This window comes from Mustela lutreola, chromosome 7 (genome assembly GCF_030435805.1).
Source record: "Mustela lutreola isolate mMusLut2 chromosome 7, mMusLut2.pri, whole genome shotgun sequence".
In the NCBI taxonomy this organism is placed as follows: Eukaryota; Metazoa; Chordata; class Mammalia; order Carnivora; family Mustelidae; genus Mustela; species Mustela lutreola.
In genome coordinates this window covers 35,221,833-35,239,033 of record NC_081296.1, presented here as the reverse complement: position 1 = coordinate 35,239,033, position 17,201 = coordinate 35,221,833, and the positions used below count along the sequence as shown (strand labels likewise).

At 39.6% G+C, this 17,201-nt stretch overlaps 1 protein-coding gene across 4 annotated transcripts in view; it reads left to right on the top strand.

Annotated features, from left to right (window-relative positions):
- Positions 1-654: 654 nt before the first annotated feature.
- Positions 655-17,201, top strand: part of SCAPER (S-phase cyclin A associated protein in the ER) — a 521,195-nt gene continuing 504,648 nt past the window's right edge. For 2 of the 4 annotated variants that reach the window (XM_059180288.1, XM_059180286.1), the window contains exons 1-2: positions 656-748; positions 16,669-16,735. In XM_059180288.1, coding sequence (XP_059036271.1) covers positions 16,730-16,735 — 6 coding nt within the window. In that variant the 5' untranslated portion in view covers positions 656-748; positions 16,669-16,729. Of the gene's footprint in view, positions 749-3,763; positions 3,919-16,668; positions 16,736-17,201 lie in introns of those variants that run through there. The other 2 variants (XM_059180289.1, XM_059180287.1) reach the window with 2 other exon arrangements.

Here is a 17,201-nt window from a genome sequence, read left to right as displayed (position 1 = left end):
CATCTTCTCCTACCGTAAGCTTATAGTCTTAATTGTGAGGTAGATTCAACTGGATTCCACGACTTCTGGATATTGTGGGTAGCAAGGGATAGGGAAAGGTTGGGTCCGAGCATCCCGGGTGGATGAAAAGTGATGTGTAATATTCATTTGACAATTACGGTCTGCCTTGAGTCTCTTTTCTGTTTGTTCAGAACTGTGATTTAAACACCGTTCGTGTGTTTACTTTGTCTTTGAAGTAGAGAAAACGCACTTGTTGGGTCTTTGTACTCTGAGCCTTTCACGGCTGGCGTACAAGGGACGAATAAAGCTTCACGGCGGAGGGTAAGCTGTGCTCAAAGCCTTTTCCCAAGTACAGATTTTTGTGAGGCGGCCCTCTAGGTCGTCAATCTCTGGGACTAACTGGCGGTAAAACGGGCGGAAGAAAGGGACTGAATCAAAGATTGTGGCTAAAAGCAGCGATGCGAGTGCAGCCCACCGAGGGGAATACATCCCGGGAAGCAGCGGCGCCGGGACGAGGAAATCTAACACCCGCCCAGTCTCCCGCCTCTCGGCCGGACGGCGCGAACCCGGCTGCGCCTGCGCGCGGGCGGCCGCGGCGAGAGGCGCGGAGCCTCGCGGCCGTGGCTGGAAGTCACGTGGTACACCGGGCAGCCGCCCCGCCCCGCCCCTCCGCTACTGCCCCTCCCCGCCCCGCCCCTTTCCCGGCGGGACGCTCGGAGCAGCCCCGAACTGCGCAGGGCGGCCGGGGGTGAGTGTCCGCGAGGGGCGCGCGAAGCGCAGACCGGGGAGGGCCTGGGCTGGGGCGCTGGTCGGCGGAATGCGTTGCGGGGTCCAAGGGACAAAATGGCGGCGACTACACCCCTTCACCCTTTTCCCTTACCTGGGAGTGCGGGCGGAGAGGGACAGCGATCGGTGCTGGGGGAGGGGAGCCGCGGCTGCCAAAGAGGGCCGGGGGTTCCCCTCAGTAGGCCTGGGGGGCGACGGTGGGCAGGCTCTCGGCCTGCCCAGTGGGTTCAGCTGGCGTGTGAGGGACGTGGGACCCTGTGCACCCCATGGGCCGGGGGGTGGGCAGGAGACTGCTCACCCCTTCTCGGGGTGCGCGGCCGCGCGCTTGTCGAGGCATCTGGAATGTCCAAACTGCAAGGGGCTCCTGGAGGGGACTCCCACAGGCCCTTCATCTGACAGGTGATCGCCATCATCATCTCATTCTCTGCAGGATTTACCACGCTTTCCCTGCTCGATGATTTGGGTCTTAGTTCTGCCAGGGAGGCAGGGCGGGAATGGGCTCTCCGTCTTAACGAGAGCCTAGAGGGGCCTAGAGGGGTGAAGAGTTGAACCAGTGCCTCGCACCTGGGAGTAATAGGACCCAGCCTTCTGCCTCTGTTAGTGCTCCTTTCCCACCACTTCCTTCGCGCCTTTCCCCCCTGCCAGTGAGTGACGGGATTTTTAGAAAGCAGACAGAAAACTGATTCTCTGAGCACCTGCTGCTGTCAAGTGGCTCTCCCTGAGATGGGGCTGCCTGCCTGAGAGCAGCTTCCTGTTGCTGGTGGACTGTATCCCTCATTTTGTTTGTGCCAAGATATTTTCCATGAACTTATTCATTATAGTCACTTGACGAACAGATAGCAATTCTTTGTATGTATTATAATTCGTTGCAATTTACACATTGATTTCACCAACATTAACTATTTCATTCTCATAAGAATGGGGAAACTGAGGTTCCAGAGACATTACGACTTGCCCCAGGGTCACCTGCTGGTAATGCTTGATCTGGGATGATGCTTTCAGACCTAGGGTTGGTAATCCGACCATTATCCCGCTCTGATTTATATTGGTGTTCCGGCCCTTTTATTTTTTTCTAACTATGACTTTTCCTCAAAATGTGTTGGATGCAGATTGATTTATGCCACATATGGAAATGATCCGAATAATATCCACTAAGGAATTAATATTTTATTTTTAGTTCGAGATTTTCTTTAAATTCAAGTTAGTTCACATATAGTGTAGTATTAGTTTCAGGGGTAGAATTTAGTAATTCATCAGTTTCATATAACACCCAGTGCTCATTACATCAAGTGTCCTCCTAGTGCCCATCACCCAGTTTCCCCATCCCTCCACCCACCCACCCACCCTCCAGTAACCCTCAGTTTCTTCCTTATATTAAAGAGTCTTTTATGGTTTGCCTTCCTCTCTATCGTATTTTGTTTTTCCTTCCCTTCCCCTATGTTCATCTGTTTTGCTTCTTAAATCCCACATATGAGTGAAATCATACGGTATTTGTCTTGGACTGATTTATTTTGCTTAGTGTAATACACTTCAGTTCCATCCATGTCGTTGCAAATGGCAAGATTTCATTTTTAAGGTATTAATATTTTAATTATTCAGAGTCCATTTTTAATATTATTTGGGAAGTTTCTTTGTGGGAGGAAGTGTGATAATGATGGTATTGAAGGCAAATTGGTAAGAGTTTGAATCCGAGCCTCACTACTTTGGAAGATTACTAAATTTTTCTGAGTCTTGATTTCCTCATCTGTAAAATAGAGATAATATCGTTCACCTCATATGTTTATTGATAGCAAGTAAATGAGGTGTCTGTGAAGAATTAAGAACTGCTCCTCCCCCAAAGTCTTCTCTCAACAAATGCTTGCTTTTTCTTTCTCCCCTCTCCCTTGTGCTGTACTTTTTTTTTTCTCTATAGTTAACCACTTTTGGTCAGTCGGCCTTGTGGATTATGCATGGAAGCATAATCAATGTTACTATATAAATCGATTTATAAATTATTTTGGTGACTAGGATTCAAAGGATTAGTGTTTTAAACATAGGCTTTAAAAATGTCCTTAGGGCTTCATAGATACTTAATAATCATCAAAAGTTTGATTTGATATTAATGTTATTAATACCTTCACTTAACCACTTTCAGGAATGTTTTAAAGATAAGATGGAAGGGGAGATTCTGTCTTAAAGGAGAAAAAAAATTATTTGGGAATCACATTGTGAACATTCTTTAAATTTTTAGAAAGTTGTGGTGGTATTTAGTGGGAAGTTAAACAGAATTCTCTCTAATGGTGCAATCTGATATCCATTGTGAAATTGGCATTTCTGAAATTGTAGAAGTGATAACTGTAAATGGCTTGAATGACTCAGTAATTAATAAATATCTGTTTACAGTTTTGTGCTTGGATGATAACCTTTTTCACAAATATGTTTGGCTTCGACAGTACATCTTATGTGGTATAAATAGCAAAAAGACCTGCAGTTCACTGGTGGAGCCACCTTAAAAAAAATTTTTTTTTTTTCCAGAGGTTCTTATTTTTATTTCAAAGATCTTACTCCACCTTAAAAAATTTTTAAGAGGAAATGATATATAGAAAGACTTTATTTACTGTGGACATGAAACACTAAAGATTTTATGAAGATTTGCTAAAATAATGACTACTTTTTATTTTATTTTAATTTATTTATTTAAAAGATATTTATTTATTTATTTATTTGAGAGAGAGAATGAGAGAGGGAGAGAGAGCATGAGAAGGGGAGTATCAAGGGAGAAGCAGACTCCCTGCTGAGCAGAGAGACGAAAGTGGGACTCGATCCCAGGACCCCAGAATCATGACCTGAGCCGAAGGCAGTCGCTTAACAGACTAGCCACCCAGGTGTCCTAATGACTACTTTTAAATAATTTCTTTCTTTCTTTTTTTTTTTTTTTTTTTTAAGATTATTTATTTATTTATTTATTTGACAGAGAGAGATCACAAGTAGGCAGAGAGGCAGGCAGTGAGAGAGAGGAGGAAGCAGGCTCCCCGCCGAGCAGAGAGGCGACGTGGGACTCGATCCCAGGACCCTGAGACCAGGACCCGAGCCGAAGGCAGCGGCCCAACCCACTGAGCCACCCAGGCGCCCCTTAAATAATTTCTTAAAGTAGTAAGTGATGTAGGAAAGACATTAGGATTCAAAGCCAACAGCCAAGAAAGATTTCTTGAGATGTCTCTGGGGGCAAAAATTTGGTTTTAGTATAGTGTGGGACAGGACCCATGGGCAGAAAGAGCTGCACTGGGGTCATGAGGAGTGGCCCATTATATACTTTAAAGCTGGGGGTTGGGGTTAGGGATAGTGCAAGTCTCTAAGGAATTTTGGAAGCAAGTTTTCCAGGACCTTGAGGGGGCTAGCTATTGTTGGGAAAAAGTCCTTTATTATTGTTTAGTAAAACCCTAGTCAGGAGACCCTTCAGATGTATATTGGTCAGTCATATGCTTGGGAGATGATTGCCAACGTGTATCTTGAGGAGTTGAGATAAAGGAAGTTTCCAAATAAATTTCTATATGTTAAAGTAGACTTACAGGAACCTGGAGGGTCATGTTAAGACTGCCTTTTGCCTTAGCAAAGTAGTAACATCAAGGCAGCTGAGTCCCTAGAGGAATGTCACTCTGCCTGTTTTAAGGACTTGTCAGTGGGCTATGGGTTGTAAGGAAATTTAATTTTTCTTTTGCCTTTTTCCCCCCATATCGATAAATTCATTATATATTTTGAAAACGTAGATTAGAATAGTAGAATTAATTGCTATGTATCAGTCTCTATATTTCAGTAATTATGTACACATGGACAGTCTTATCTTATAAAAGCTAACACCCCTTCATTGTTTTGAAGCAAATCTCAGACATATTTGATTTTTAAAGATTTCAGTTTGTGTTAGGCTTGTTTAATATAGTACTGCAAAAGAAAAGTAGTTTGGTATTTTCAAAGAGGCATGCCAGGTTCATGGGAGAAGATAAATGCTTCCTGTTTGATTCATTCATGGTAGTATATATGGGAGTGTGAAAATTGAAAAATTCATTAAACAGTTTGGAATTATAAAATGTCTGTGGGGTTCTTCAGAGTACTTATTTTACCATAATGCATTTATTTTCTACTCAGCAAAGATGTGAATAATTACTGATAGTTTTGGGGATAGTTTTTGACAATTGTTTAAGTACCAGACTCAGGGAAATACTCAGATTTTCTTCAATTTCAGAAAATGCCAGAACATTGAGTGATAGATTTTGTGAACATTGTATATTGCCAAATCCAGTTTTTCTAGAATTTACTGGCAAACATGAGAACAATTCATAGATGTACTGTCCTGGCTTCTATTAGATGTGCCTGTATTTTTTAGTTACTAGCAGTCTTCTACTATTTTGGGCCTGCCATTTACTTTTTGCCTTTTCAGGACCTGTGTACCTAAACTCAGGTAAAGAAGAGAGGCAGGCCTTTCCTGGCATTGGAATCAATCTGCCCATTGCCAGTTGTAGCACTCTCAGGTGTCTCCACAGACTTCATGGAACCGTAGGGCAGGCTAGGACAAGTGAGACTTCAGTTTATCACTGGCTCCAGATTGTTCCGGAATCTCTGGCCCAGTCAATCCTGGTGTCTGTTCCCTGTTTACTGACTTGTTTGGTTTTTGTTGTTGTTATGTGCTCTATTTTCTGTTTGCCCATTGTTTTGCTGTAACCTAGAGTTTCTTCTTAAGATTAATTTATTTGAATAACATTGCCAATATTTGCCATATCCATCTTTTATATAAACTGTTTGTTTATGGTAGCATTATAAATTTTCTTTTAAAATAGAAGTAAAAGTTTATTTAGAGAAAAATATTATGAAATATGAAATATTTATTACTTTTAAATATGAAAGTAATAACTGAATGCATAACATTTTGGAAGTTCTGGATTAGGTATTAAGTTTTTTTTTTTTTTTGAGTAGCTTTATTGAGATATATTTCATATACCATAAAATTTAGCCACTAACTTGTATACTTCAGTGGTTTTTAGTGTATTCACAGATTTGTGTAACCATCACCACAATTAACTTTAGAACATTTTCAAAACCCCAATATAAAACCTCATAACAGCCATTCCCCGTTCCTGACCTCCCTTGCTTCTCCATCCTATTTCCTTCACCAGCCCTAGGCAACCACTTATCTACTTTTTTTTTCCTCTGTGGATTTGCCTATTCTGGCATTTCATATTAATAGAATCATATAATATGTGGTCTTTTGTGCCTGGCTTCTTCATTTAGCATAGTGTTTTCCATATTCAAGTTGTAGCATGTATCAGCACTACCTTTTCCTTTAATACTTTTAATATTTTAGGGCAGTTTTAGGGTCACAGAGAAGTGGAGAGGAAAGTACATATCCTCCCTGCCTCCACTTATGCATAGCTCTCCCTGCCCTTTTTAAAAGAGTTTATTTATTTACTTATTTGACAGAGATCACAAGTAGGCAAAAAGGCAGGCAGAGAGAGACTCCCCGCCAAGGAGAGAGCCTGATATGGGGCCTGATCCCAGAACCCTGAGATCGTGACCTGAGCCAAAGGCAGAGGCTTAACCCACTGAGGCACTCAGGTGCCCCCATAGTTTCCCCTTTTATCAACATCCCCTACCAGAGTGGTACTTTTGTTACAATTCATTTAACTTACATTGACAAGCGCCTATCGCACCAAAGTCTGTAGTTTGCATTTGTATTTACTCTTGGTGTTGTATTTATGGGTTTGGACAAATGTGTAATGACATGTATTTTGTCCACCATTATAGTATCATAAAGAATACTTTCACTGCCTGAAAATTCTTTGTGTTCTATTTATCCCGCCTTCTTCGTAACCACTAAAACACTTGATCTTTTCCCTGTCTCCATAGTTTTGACTTTTTCAGAAACTTCATGTCTTTTATGGCTGAACGATATTTTACTGTGTGGGTATACCATATTCTGTTTATCCATTAGTTGATGGACATTTGGATTGCTTCACTTTTTGAATATTATGAATAATGCTGCTATAAACATTTGTAAGTTTTTCTGTGGATATGTTTTCATTTCTCTTGGGTGTATACTTAGGAGTGGAATTGCTGGGTCATATGGTAACTCTGTTTAACTTTTTGAGGAACTGCCAGATTATTTACAAAACCAGCTACAGCATATTACATTCCCCAGAAGCTGTGTATGTTGCCTCTAGTTTTTCCACATCCTCTCCAATACTTGTTATTGTTTGTCTTTTGGATTATAGCCATCCTAATGGGTGTGAAGTTGTATCTTATTGTGGTTGTGCTTTGTATATCTGTAATGACTAATGATGTTCAACATCTTCTCGTGTTCTTACTAGCTATTTGTATATCTATTTTGGAAAAATGAGGACATAGCCTTTTTAACCTCTTCATCTTTATAGATGAGAATACTGATACTCAAAGAGATTAAATGACTTCTCAAAGTCACATAGCCAGTGATTTGGTTGATTCCAATGTCTTATATACTACTCTCTGTACTATTTCATGCTTTAAGTAAAGAATACAGCTGAAATGGTCTGGAAATTCAGATGTAGAAGATCTCTGTCAGCTGGGGATGTCAGAATAGGCTTTTTGAAGATAACTTTTGAGTTGATCTGAAACAATTGGAAGGCTCTGGATATGTAGAAGCGTGAGAGTAAAGCAATTTGGTAAGCAAGTATTTTTTATAATGAACTTTATTTATTAGTAAGTAAGTATTTAATGCTTAGTCATTGCCAGGCACTGTTCTAAGTCCTGAAGCTACAGCAGTAACAAAACCAACAAACACCATGAAGCTTATGTTCTTGTAAGGAGAGATGGACAGTATACCCATTAAGTAAATAATGTGATAAATGCTCTAGAGAAGTGGGATAGGGAGTGTCAGGGGTGGGAATCAGGATAAATGGGTTGCTATTTTATTTTATTTAAAGATTTTATTTTATTTTTGACATTTTACAAATAAAGCTTTATTTTTCCCAAATAACAAGAAGTCCAGAAGAAGTACTTTCTGTCAGACATTCTGCTTTTTAATAATACTATTGGAGACCAAGCCTCTTTCTGTCTTTTTAAGTCTTTTCTCTTTATCATTCTGAGCATATTAGTTTTGAGCCTCTTACAGATTGTCTCGTGATGGCAAGATGGCTGTTATTACGCTTCAGAAAACAATTCCTCTTTTTTTTTTTTAATTTTTAATTAACATATGATGTATTATTAGGCCTGGGGATACAGGTCTGTGAATTGCCAGGTTTACACACTTCATAGTACTCACCATAGCACATACCCTCCCCAATGTCCATAACTTAACCACCTTCTCCCTACTCAGTTTGTTTTGTGAGATTAAGAGTCTCTTATGGTGTGTCTCCCTCCTGATCCCATCTTGTTTCATTTTTTCCTTCCTTACCCCCCAGACCCCCCACTTTGCTTCTCAACTTCCTCATATCAGGGAAATCATGTGATTCCTTTCTTTCTCTGATTGACTTATTTTTCTCAGCATAATACCCTCTAGTTCCATCCACATCATCGCAAAAGGCAAGATTTCATTTCTTTTGATGGCTGCTTAGTATTCCACTGTATATGTATACCACATCTTCTTTATTCATTCATCTGTTGATGGACATCTAGGTTCCTTTCATAGTTTGGTTATTGTAGATATTGCTGCTATAAATATTCAGGTGCACCTTCCCCTTCGGGTTCCTACATTTGTATCTTTAGGGTAAGTAGTACAGTAGTGCAGTTGCTGGGTCGTAGGGTAGCTCTATTTTCAACTTTTTGAGGAACCTCCATGCTGTTTTCCAGAGTGGCTGTACCAGCTTGCATTCCCACCAACATTCTCCTTTCTCTGCATCCTCACCAGCATCTGTCGTTTCCTGACTTGTTACTTTTAGTCATTCTGACTGGTGTGAGGTGGTATCTCACTGTGGTTTTGATTTGTATTTCCCTGATACCAAGTGATATGGAGCACTTTTTCATGTGTCTGTTGGCCATATGGATGTCTTCTTTTCAGAAATGTCTGTTCATGTCCTCTGCCCATTTCTTGATTGGATTATTTGTTCTCTGGGTGTTGAGTTTGATAAATTCTTTATAGATTTTGGATACTAGCCCTTTATCTGATATGTTGTTTGCGAATATCTTCTCCCATTCTGTCAGTTGTCTTTTGGTTTTGTTGACTGTTTCTTTTGCTGTGCAAAAGCTTTTGATCTTAATGAAGTCCCAATAGTTCACTTTTGCCCTTGCTTCCCTTGCCTTTGGCGATGTTTCCAGAAAGAAGTTGCTGCGGCTGAGGTCATAGCAACATCGAGGTCTTTCATCCATTTGGAGGCTGTTTTTGTGTGTGGTGTAAGGAAATGGCCCAGTTTCATTTTTCTGCATGTGGCTGTCCAATTTTCCCAACACCATTTGTTGAAGAGACTGTCTTTTTTCCATTGGACATTCTTTCCTGCTTTGTCAAAGATTAGTTGACTATAGAGTTGAGGGTCTATTTCTGGACTCTGTATTCTGTATTCTGTATCAGACACATTCATTCTATGTGTCTGTTTTTGTGCCAGTACCATACTGTCTTGACAGCTTTGTAATAGAGCTTGAAGTCTGGAATTTTGATGCCACCAACTTTGGCTTTCTTTTTCAACATTCCTCTGGCTATTCGAGGTCTTTTCTGGTTCCATATGAATTTTAGGGTTATTCATTCCATTTCTTTGAAAAAAATGGACAGTATTTTGATAGGGATTGCATTAAACATGTAGATTGTTTTAGGTAGCATAAACATTTTCACAATATTTGTTCTTCCAATCCATGAGCATGGAACTTTTTTGCATTTCTTTGTGTCTTCCTCAATTTCTTTCTTGAGTACTTTATAGTTTTCTGAGTACAAATTCTTTGCCTCTTTGCTTAGGTTTTTTCCTGTTTTTGGGAGTAGTTGTAAATGGGATTGATTTCTTAATTTCTCTTTCTTCTGTCTTGTTGGTATATAGAAATGCAACTAATTTCTATGCATTGATTTTATATCCTGACACTTTACTGAATTCCTGTATGAGTTCTAGCAGGTTAGGAGTGGAGTCTTTCAGGTTTTCTGCATAAAGTATCATATCATCTGCAAAGAGTGATAGTTTGACTTCTTCTTTGCCTATTTGGATGCGTTTTATTTCTTTTTGTTGTCTGATTGCTGAGGCTAGGACTTCTAGTACTATGTTGAATAGCAGTGGTGATAATGGACATCCCTGCCGTGTTCCTGACCTTAGCAGAAAAGCTCTCAGTTTTTCTCCTTTGAGAATGATATTTGCTGTGGGTTTTTCATAGATGGCTTTGATGATATTGAGGTATGTACCCTCTGTCCCTACACTTTGAAGAGTTTTGATCAAGAAAGGTTGCTGTACTTTGTCAAATGCTTTTTCAGCATCTACTGAGAGTATCATATGGTTCTTGTTCTTTCTTTTATTAATGTATTGTATCACATTGATTGATTTGCAGATGTTGAACCAACCTTGCAGCCCTAGAATAAATCCCACTTGGTCGTGGTGAATAATCCTTTTAATGTACTATTGGATCCCATTGGTTAGTATTTTGGTGAGAAGTTTCCCATCTGTGTTCATCAAGGATATTGGTCTATAATTCTCTTTCTTGATGGGGTCTTTGGTTTTGGGATCAAGATAATGCTGGCCTCAGAACGTGAGTTGGAAGTTTTCCTTCCATTTCTATTTTTGGAACAGTTTCAGGAGAATAGGTATTAATTCTTCATTAAATGTTTGGTAGAATTCCCCTGGGAAGCCATCTGCCCCTGGGATCTTGTTTGTTGGGAGATTTTTGATGACTGCTTCAATCTCCTTACTGGATATGGGTCTGTTCAGGTTTTCTATTTCTTCCTGGTTCAGTTGTGGTAGTTTATATGTCTCTAGGAATGCATCCATTTCTTCCAGATTGTCAAATTTGCTGGCATAGCGTTGCTCATAATATGTTCTTATAATTGTTTGTATTTCTTTGGTGTTGGTTGTGATCTTTCCTCTTCCATTCATGATTTTATCTGGGTTCTTTCTCTTTTCTTTTTGATAAGTCAGGCCAGGGGTTTATCAGTCTTATTAATTCTTTTAAAGAACCAGCTCCTAGTTTTGTTGATTTGTTCTGTTGTTTTTTTGGTTTCTATTTCACTGATTTCTGCTCTGATCGTTGTGGTTTCTCTTCTCCTGCTGGGTTTAGGCTTTCTTTGCTGTTCTCCTTAAGGTGTAGGGTTAGGATGTGTATTTGAGACCTTTCTTGTTTCTTGAGAAAGGCTTGTATCGCTATATATTTTCCTCTCAGGACTGCCTTTGCTGTGTCCCACAGATTTTGAACAGTTGTGTTTTCGTTATCATTCGTTTCCGTGAATTTTTTCAATTCTTCTTTAATTTCTTGGTTGAATCATTCATTCTTTAGTAGGATGCTCTTTAGCCTCCATGTATTTGGGTTCTTTACAAATTTCCTGTTGTGATTGAGTTCTAGCTTCAGAGCATTGTGGTCTGAAAATAGGCAGGGAATGATCCCAGTCTTTTGGTACTGGTTGAGACCTGAGTTGTGACCCAGGATGTGATCTGTTCTGGAGAATGTTCCATGTGCACTAGAGAAGAATGTGTATTCTATTGCTTTGGGATGGAATGTTCTGAATATATCTTTGATGTCCATCTGGTCCAGTGTGTCATTTAAGGTCTTTATTTCCTTGTTGATCTTTTGCTTGGATAATTTGTCCATTTCAATGAGAGGGGTGTTAAAGTCCCCTACTATTATTGTATAATTGTTGATGTGTTTCTTTGATTTTGTTATTAATTGGTTTATGTAGTTGGCTGTTCCCATGTTAGGGGCATAGATATTTAAAATTGTTAGTCTTCTTGTTGGACAGACCCTTTAAGTATGATATAGTGTCCTTCCTCATCTCTTATTGTCTTTGGCTTAAGATCTAATTGATCTGATGTAAGGATTGCCCCCCCCACCCCTGCCCCAAGCTTTCTTTTGATGTGCTGTGCATTAGCATGGTAAATTGCTTCCCCCCCATCACTTTAAATCTGGAGGTGTCTTTGCGTCTAAAATGAGTTTCTTGAAGACAACAAGTTGATGAGTCTTGTTTTTTTTTTTTTTTTTTTTTTTTTTTATCTATTCTGATACCCTGTGTCTTGACTGGGGCATTTAGTCCATTTACATTCAGGGTAACTACTGAAAGGTATAAATTTAGTGCCATTGTATTGCCTGTAAGGTGACTGTTACTGTATATTGTCCCTGTTCCTTCCTGGTCTACTACTTTTAGGCTCTCTCTTTGCTTAGAGGACCTCTTTCAATATTTCCTATAGAGCTGGTTTGGTGTTTACAAACTCTTTTAGTTTTTGTTTGTCCTGAAAGCTTTTTATATCTCCTATTTTCAGTGTTAACCTAGCTGGATATAGTATTCTCGGCTGCATGTTTTTCTCGTTTAGTGCTCTGAATATATTATGCCAGTTCTTTCTGGCCTCCCAGGTCTCTGTGGATAAGTCTGCTGCCAATCTAATATTTTTACCATTGTATGTTACCGACTTCTTGTCCTAGGTTGCTTTCAGGATTTTCTCTTTGTCACTAAGAATTGTAAGTTTTACTGTTAGAAGACAGGGTGTGGACCTATTCTTGTTGATTTTGAGGAGGATTTTCAGCACCTCCTGGATTTTGATGCTTGTTCCCTTTGCCATATTAGGGAAATTCTCTACAATAATTCGCTCCAGTATACCATCTGCTCCCTTCTCTCTTTCTTCTTCTAGAATCCCAATTATTCTAATATCATTTCATCTTACGGTATCACTTCTCTCTCTAATTCTCCCTTGTGATCCAGTAGTTGTTTGCCTCTCTTTTGCTCAGCTTCTTTGTTCTCCACCATTTGGTCTTCTATATCATTATTTCTCTCTTCTGCCTCATATATCCTAGCAGTAAGAGCCTCCATTTTTGATTGCACCTCATTAGTAGCTTTTTAAATTTCAGCTTGGCTAGATTTTAGTTCTTTTATTTCTCCAGAAAGGGCTTTTATTTCTCTGGAAAGGTTTTCTCCAATATCTTCCATGCCTTTTTTGAGCCCAGCTAGCGCCTTGAGAATCATCATTCTGAACTCTAGATATGACATATTACCAATGTCCATATTAATTAGGTCTCTAGCCTTCGGTACTGCCTCTTGTTCTTCTATCTTGTCATTTTATCCAGATAAGAATATATGAACAAGAGAATAAAATACTAAAAGGGTGGCAAAGGCCCCAGAAAAATGTGCATTAACCAAATCAGAAGAGACCCCAAATCATGGGGAGAAGAAAGGGTGTAAAAATAAGTTAAAAAAAAAAAAAGGTGTGTGTGTGTGTGTATGTATATATATCTATATCTATCTATATATATATATATATATGTATATATATTAGACTGGTGAATAGAACAGAGCCACCCACTGGATTTTGGGAGTATTTTGGTCTTTTAGAGGAAACTACCTCCCAGAATTTTAAAGAAAGAAACATACACACACACACACACACAAATAAGGGTAAACACGATGAAGGGATGGAGTATAACTGTAAAGATGAAAATTTTTAAAAAATTCTTAAAAGGAGTTGATAAGTTGGTTGGGACAAGAAAGAAAAAGAAAGTGGAGAAAATTTGCTAAGGCTGGAGACTAGAACAAACCGTGTGCTAGATTTAGGGTATATTTTGATCTATTAGAAGAAGTTGTGTCCCAAAAATTTTTAGAAGAAAAAACCCCATGTGTATACAAAAGATAAAGTTAGATTCAATGAATGATAAAATAGGACTGTAATAATAAAGGTTCAAAATTTTTTTAAAAGAAAGGTATTGTTAAGAACAGCTAGTTAAAAAATGTTAAAAGAGGAAAGAGTAAAAGCTAAAAAAATTAGAATAAGAAAAAAATAAAATAAAAAAAAATAATTTGCAAGACTAAAGAATCATGGGGAGAAAGCCATGAATTCCATGCTTTGCTTTCCCCTCCTCTGGAATTCTGCTGTTCTCCTTGATCAGTGAGCTTGGTCTTGGCTGGATTTCTTGCTGATCTTCTGGGGAGGGCCTGTTGTAGTGATTCTCAAGTGTTTTCGCCTGAGGTGGAATTGCACTGCCCTTGCCAGGGGCTGGGCTAAGTAATCTGCTCGGTTTGCTCTCGGGAATTTTTATTCCCTTGAACGCTTTCTGTAGAGCTCTGAAGGATTGGAAGGAAAATGGCGGCCTCCCAATCTCTGGCCCAGAGGAGCCGAGAGCTCAGGGCCCCACTCCTCAGTGTACCGTCAGAGAAAAGCGATCAATCACTCCTGTCTCCCTGGTCTCTGGCCGTGCTCCCAGCTCAGTCGGCCTGTGACCAAGCGTTTCTGTCTCTGGAACACAGCCCTGTTTGGAATCTCCAAACCCAGCAGATTCCTGTCGCTCTGCTCTTCTGGTGGCTCTCCCCAGGTCTGCCACTTGTGGGGTTCCTGCTCAAAGAGCAATGGTCTGGTTGTGCTGCAGATCACAGTTTAAGGTAACTCTGAGCTGAGAGCTCACTCTTTGGCTCCGTCTCTGTAGCCGGTTTCCCTGCTCTAATACCTGTGAGCTCTGCTACCCTCAGACACCCCGATCCTTCTGTGACCCCGCGGGACCTGAGACCACGCTGTCCCTGCGAGGATTCCACCCCCGCTTAGCCTCTGGAGTGATGTCCCTCAGTGGAGCAGAGCCCCTCACCCTGCAGTCTATCTTCCGGATGCTTCGGATTCACTTCTCCGCAGGTCCTACCTTTCAGAAAGTGGTCGATTTCCTGTTTCTAGAATTGCTCTTCTCCTTCTCTTTGATCTCCCATTGGATTTGTAGGTGTTCGAAACAGTTTGCTAACTATCTAGCTGAACTCCTGCTACCTGATGTCATCTCAGCTTGCTACTCCTCTGCCATCTTGATTCCTTCCCCCATTTTAACTTTTTAATGTAATCTTTACACCCAACCTGGGGTTCAAACTCAACAACCCTGAGATCAAGAGTTGCATGCTCTGCTGACTGACCCAGCCAGGCACCCTTGAATGGGTTGCAATAATAGAGTGTTTGAGAAGGCCTCACGGAGGAAGTGACATGTGAACAAAGGGAGTAAATCTTGAGTGTTGCAAATAAGTATCCAATAAGCATAAAGCCCTGAGGCAGGTGTGTGTCTGGCATTTTGGGGAACATAAAGAAGCCAGTGCGGCTGGAGTAGAATGAAATTCAAAGAGGAGAGGAGTTGAGGTGTGGTTAGAGAGGTATGAGTATGGTAGGCTACTGTGAGGATTTGGCTTTTACTCCAAGATGGAGAGGAATTGGAGAGTTGTGAATAGAGGCACTGCATGTAAAAACAAGTTAATTGAGATATAGTTCATACACCATACACTTTTGCCATTAAAATTTTTTAAGATTTATTTATTTATTTATTCATTTATTCATTTGACAGAAGGAGGTAGGGGGATAGAGAGCGAGCGCGCATGAGCACAAGTAGGGGGAGCTGGAGAGGGAGAAGCAAGCTCCCTGCTGAGCAGGGAGCCCGACATGGGGCTCAATCCGAGGACTAGAATCATGACTTGTGCCCAAGGCAGACACTTAGCTGACTGAGCCACCCAGGTGCCTGCAATTCAGACATTAAAAAAAAAGGTTTTTAGCATATTTACAGAGTTGTGCAGCCATCACCATAATGAATTTTAGAACATTTCGTCATCCCCCAAAGAATCTCTATCCTCGTTAGTAGTCAGTCCTATTTTTCTCCAAGTTCCTAACCCTAGACAGCCAATAATCTATTTTCTGACTCTATGGATTTGCCTATTCTGGGCATTACCTATAAATTATACAACATACTGTCTTTTGTGACTGGCTTCTTTCACTTAGCTTAGCATAATCTTTTTTTTTTTTTTTTTTTTAGCATAATGTTTTTAAGGTGCCTCCATGTTGTATCATGTATAAGTACCTTATTACTTTTTATGGCCCAATAATAATCCATTGTATGGATATACCAGATTTTAATTATCCATCATTTGGTGGACATTTGGGTTGTTTCCACTTTTGGCCATTATGTATAATGCTGCTATGAATACTTGGGAATAAGTTTTTATGTAGACGTGTTTTCATTTGAGGTGCTGCATTTTAAAAGGATTAAATTCACTTAGCAATGGGAATTTGCTAGGCTCTCATCCTAGAAGCACCTAGGTTCTAACTGCTGCTTTTCTTCATTCATTATAGGGTCAGGCCATTCTTTATAGCAATATCTCTGGCCCTTTGTGTTATATCTAGGTTTCTGCATGGTTTCTTTGAGTAAAGGTTTGGCTACCTTATGTTGATATCCTTAAAAGTAAGATCTGTTCTATGTGGAGGATTTTGTAATAGTAATTAAAAATTCTGATAAAATACCAGTTTTCGAAAGTTCCTAAAAAGAGGTTACAATGTTTTGTATACTAGTAGTCATTCATTAGTGGGTCTTAAATCAATTTAATGAAAGCAGCATTTGAAAAACAGAAAGATATATCAGAATGCATCTCACACAATAGGGATAAACATTACTTTGTGAAACTTGTTTCAATTAAGCATGTATTTGTGAAGGATATACTGTATGTGTGTTGTGTGCACTATATAGATGGTAGTAAAAAAAAATCTGCATTGAGATCTTACAGACTATTCATGTAATTAACAGTGTTTTTCTTCTATTTAACTTAAAAATTTTTGGGAGTGAGAGCATTAAGGTATTATTCAGTATAGAATATTTAAAATTTGCTATATTATATCCAAATAGGCAGTATAAAGGAGCAATTTTTTGTTGTTGTTGTTTAATATGATGACAAACTTGTGGTGATGAGAATTGATCTTTTTAAGTACAAACATTTTTGACAATGTTATGATTAAGAGTATATATATATATATATATATTTTATTGTAGGAGTCACATCCCAGGGGTTTATGTGCTAAATGAACTTCTTGGCATACAAGGGAATTAAAGAATGATGGTAAGTGATCGATCTACCTTAAACACTAACCTTAGGTTTTTTTGTCCTCCTTTCCTTACATCTCTTTTTCATTTAGTATCTTTGCAGCATATCCTATAGCATCAGAGCTCTTCATTTTCTTTTACTGCTTCATAGTATTTCCTACTGATTTGTCTTTTTTTTTTTTTTTTTTTTAAGATTTTATTTATTTATCAGAGAGAGAGGGGGAGAGAGCGAGCACAGGCAGACAGAATGGCAGGCAGAGGGAGAAGCAGGCTCCCTGCTGAAAAGGAGCCCGATGTGGGACTCGATCCCAGGATGCTGGGATCATGACCTGAGCTGAAGGCAGCTGCTTAACCAACTGAGCCACCCAGGGGTCCCGATTTGTCTTGTTTTTAAACAACTCTAATGGGCAAAATGTAGTAAAGCACTGCTAGTCTGCCAACCGTGACTTTAAGGAAGGTGGCCAAAAACCCAAGAGTAATTT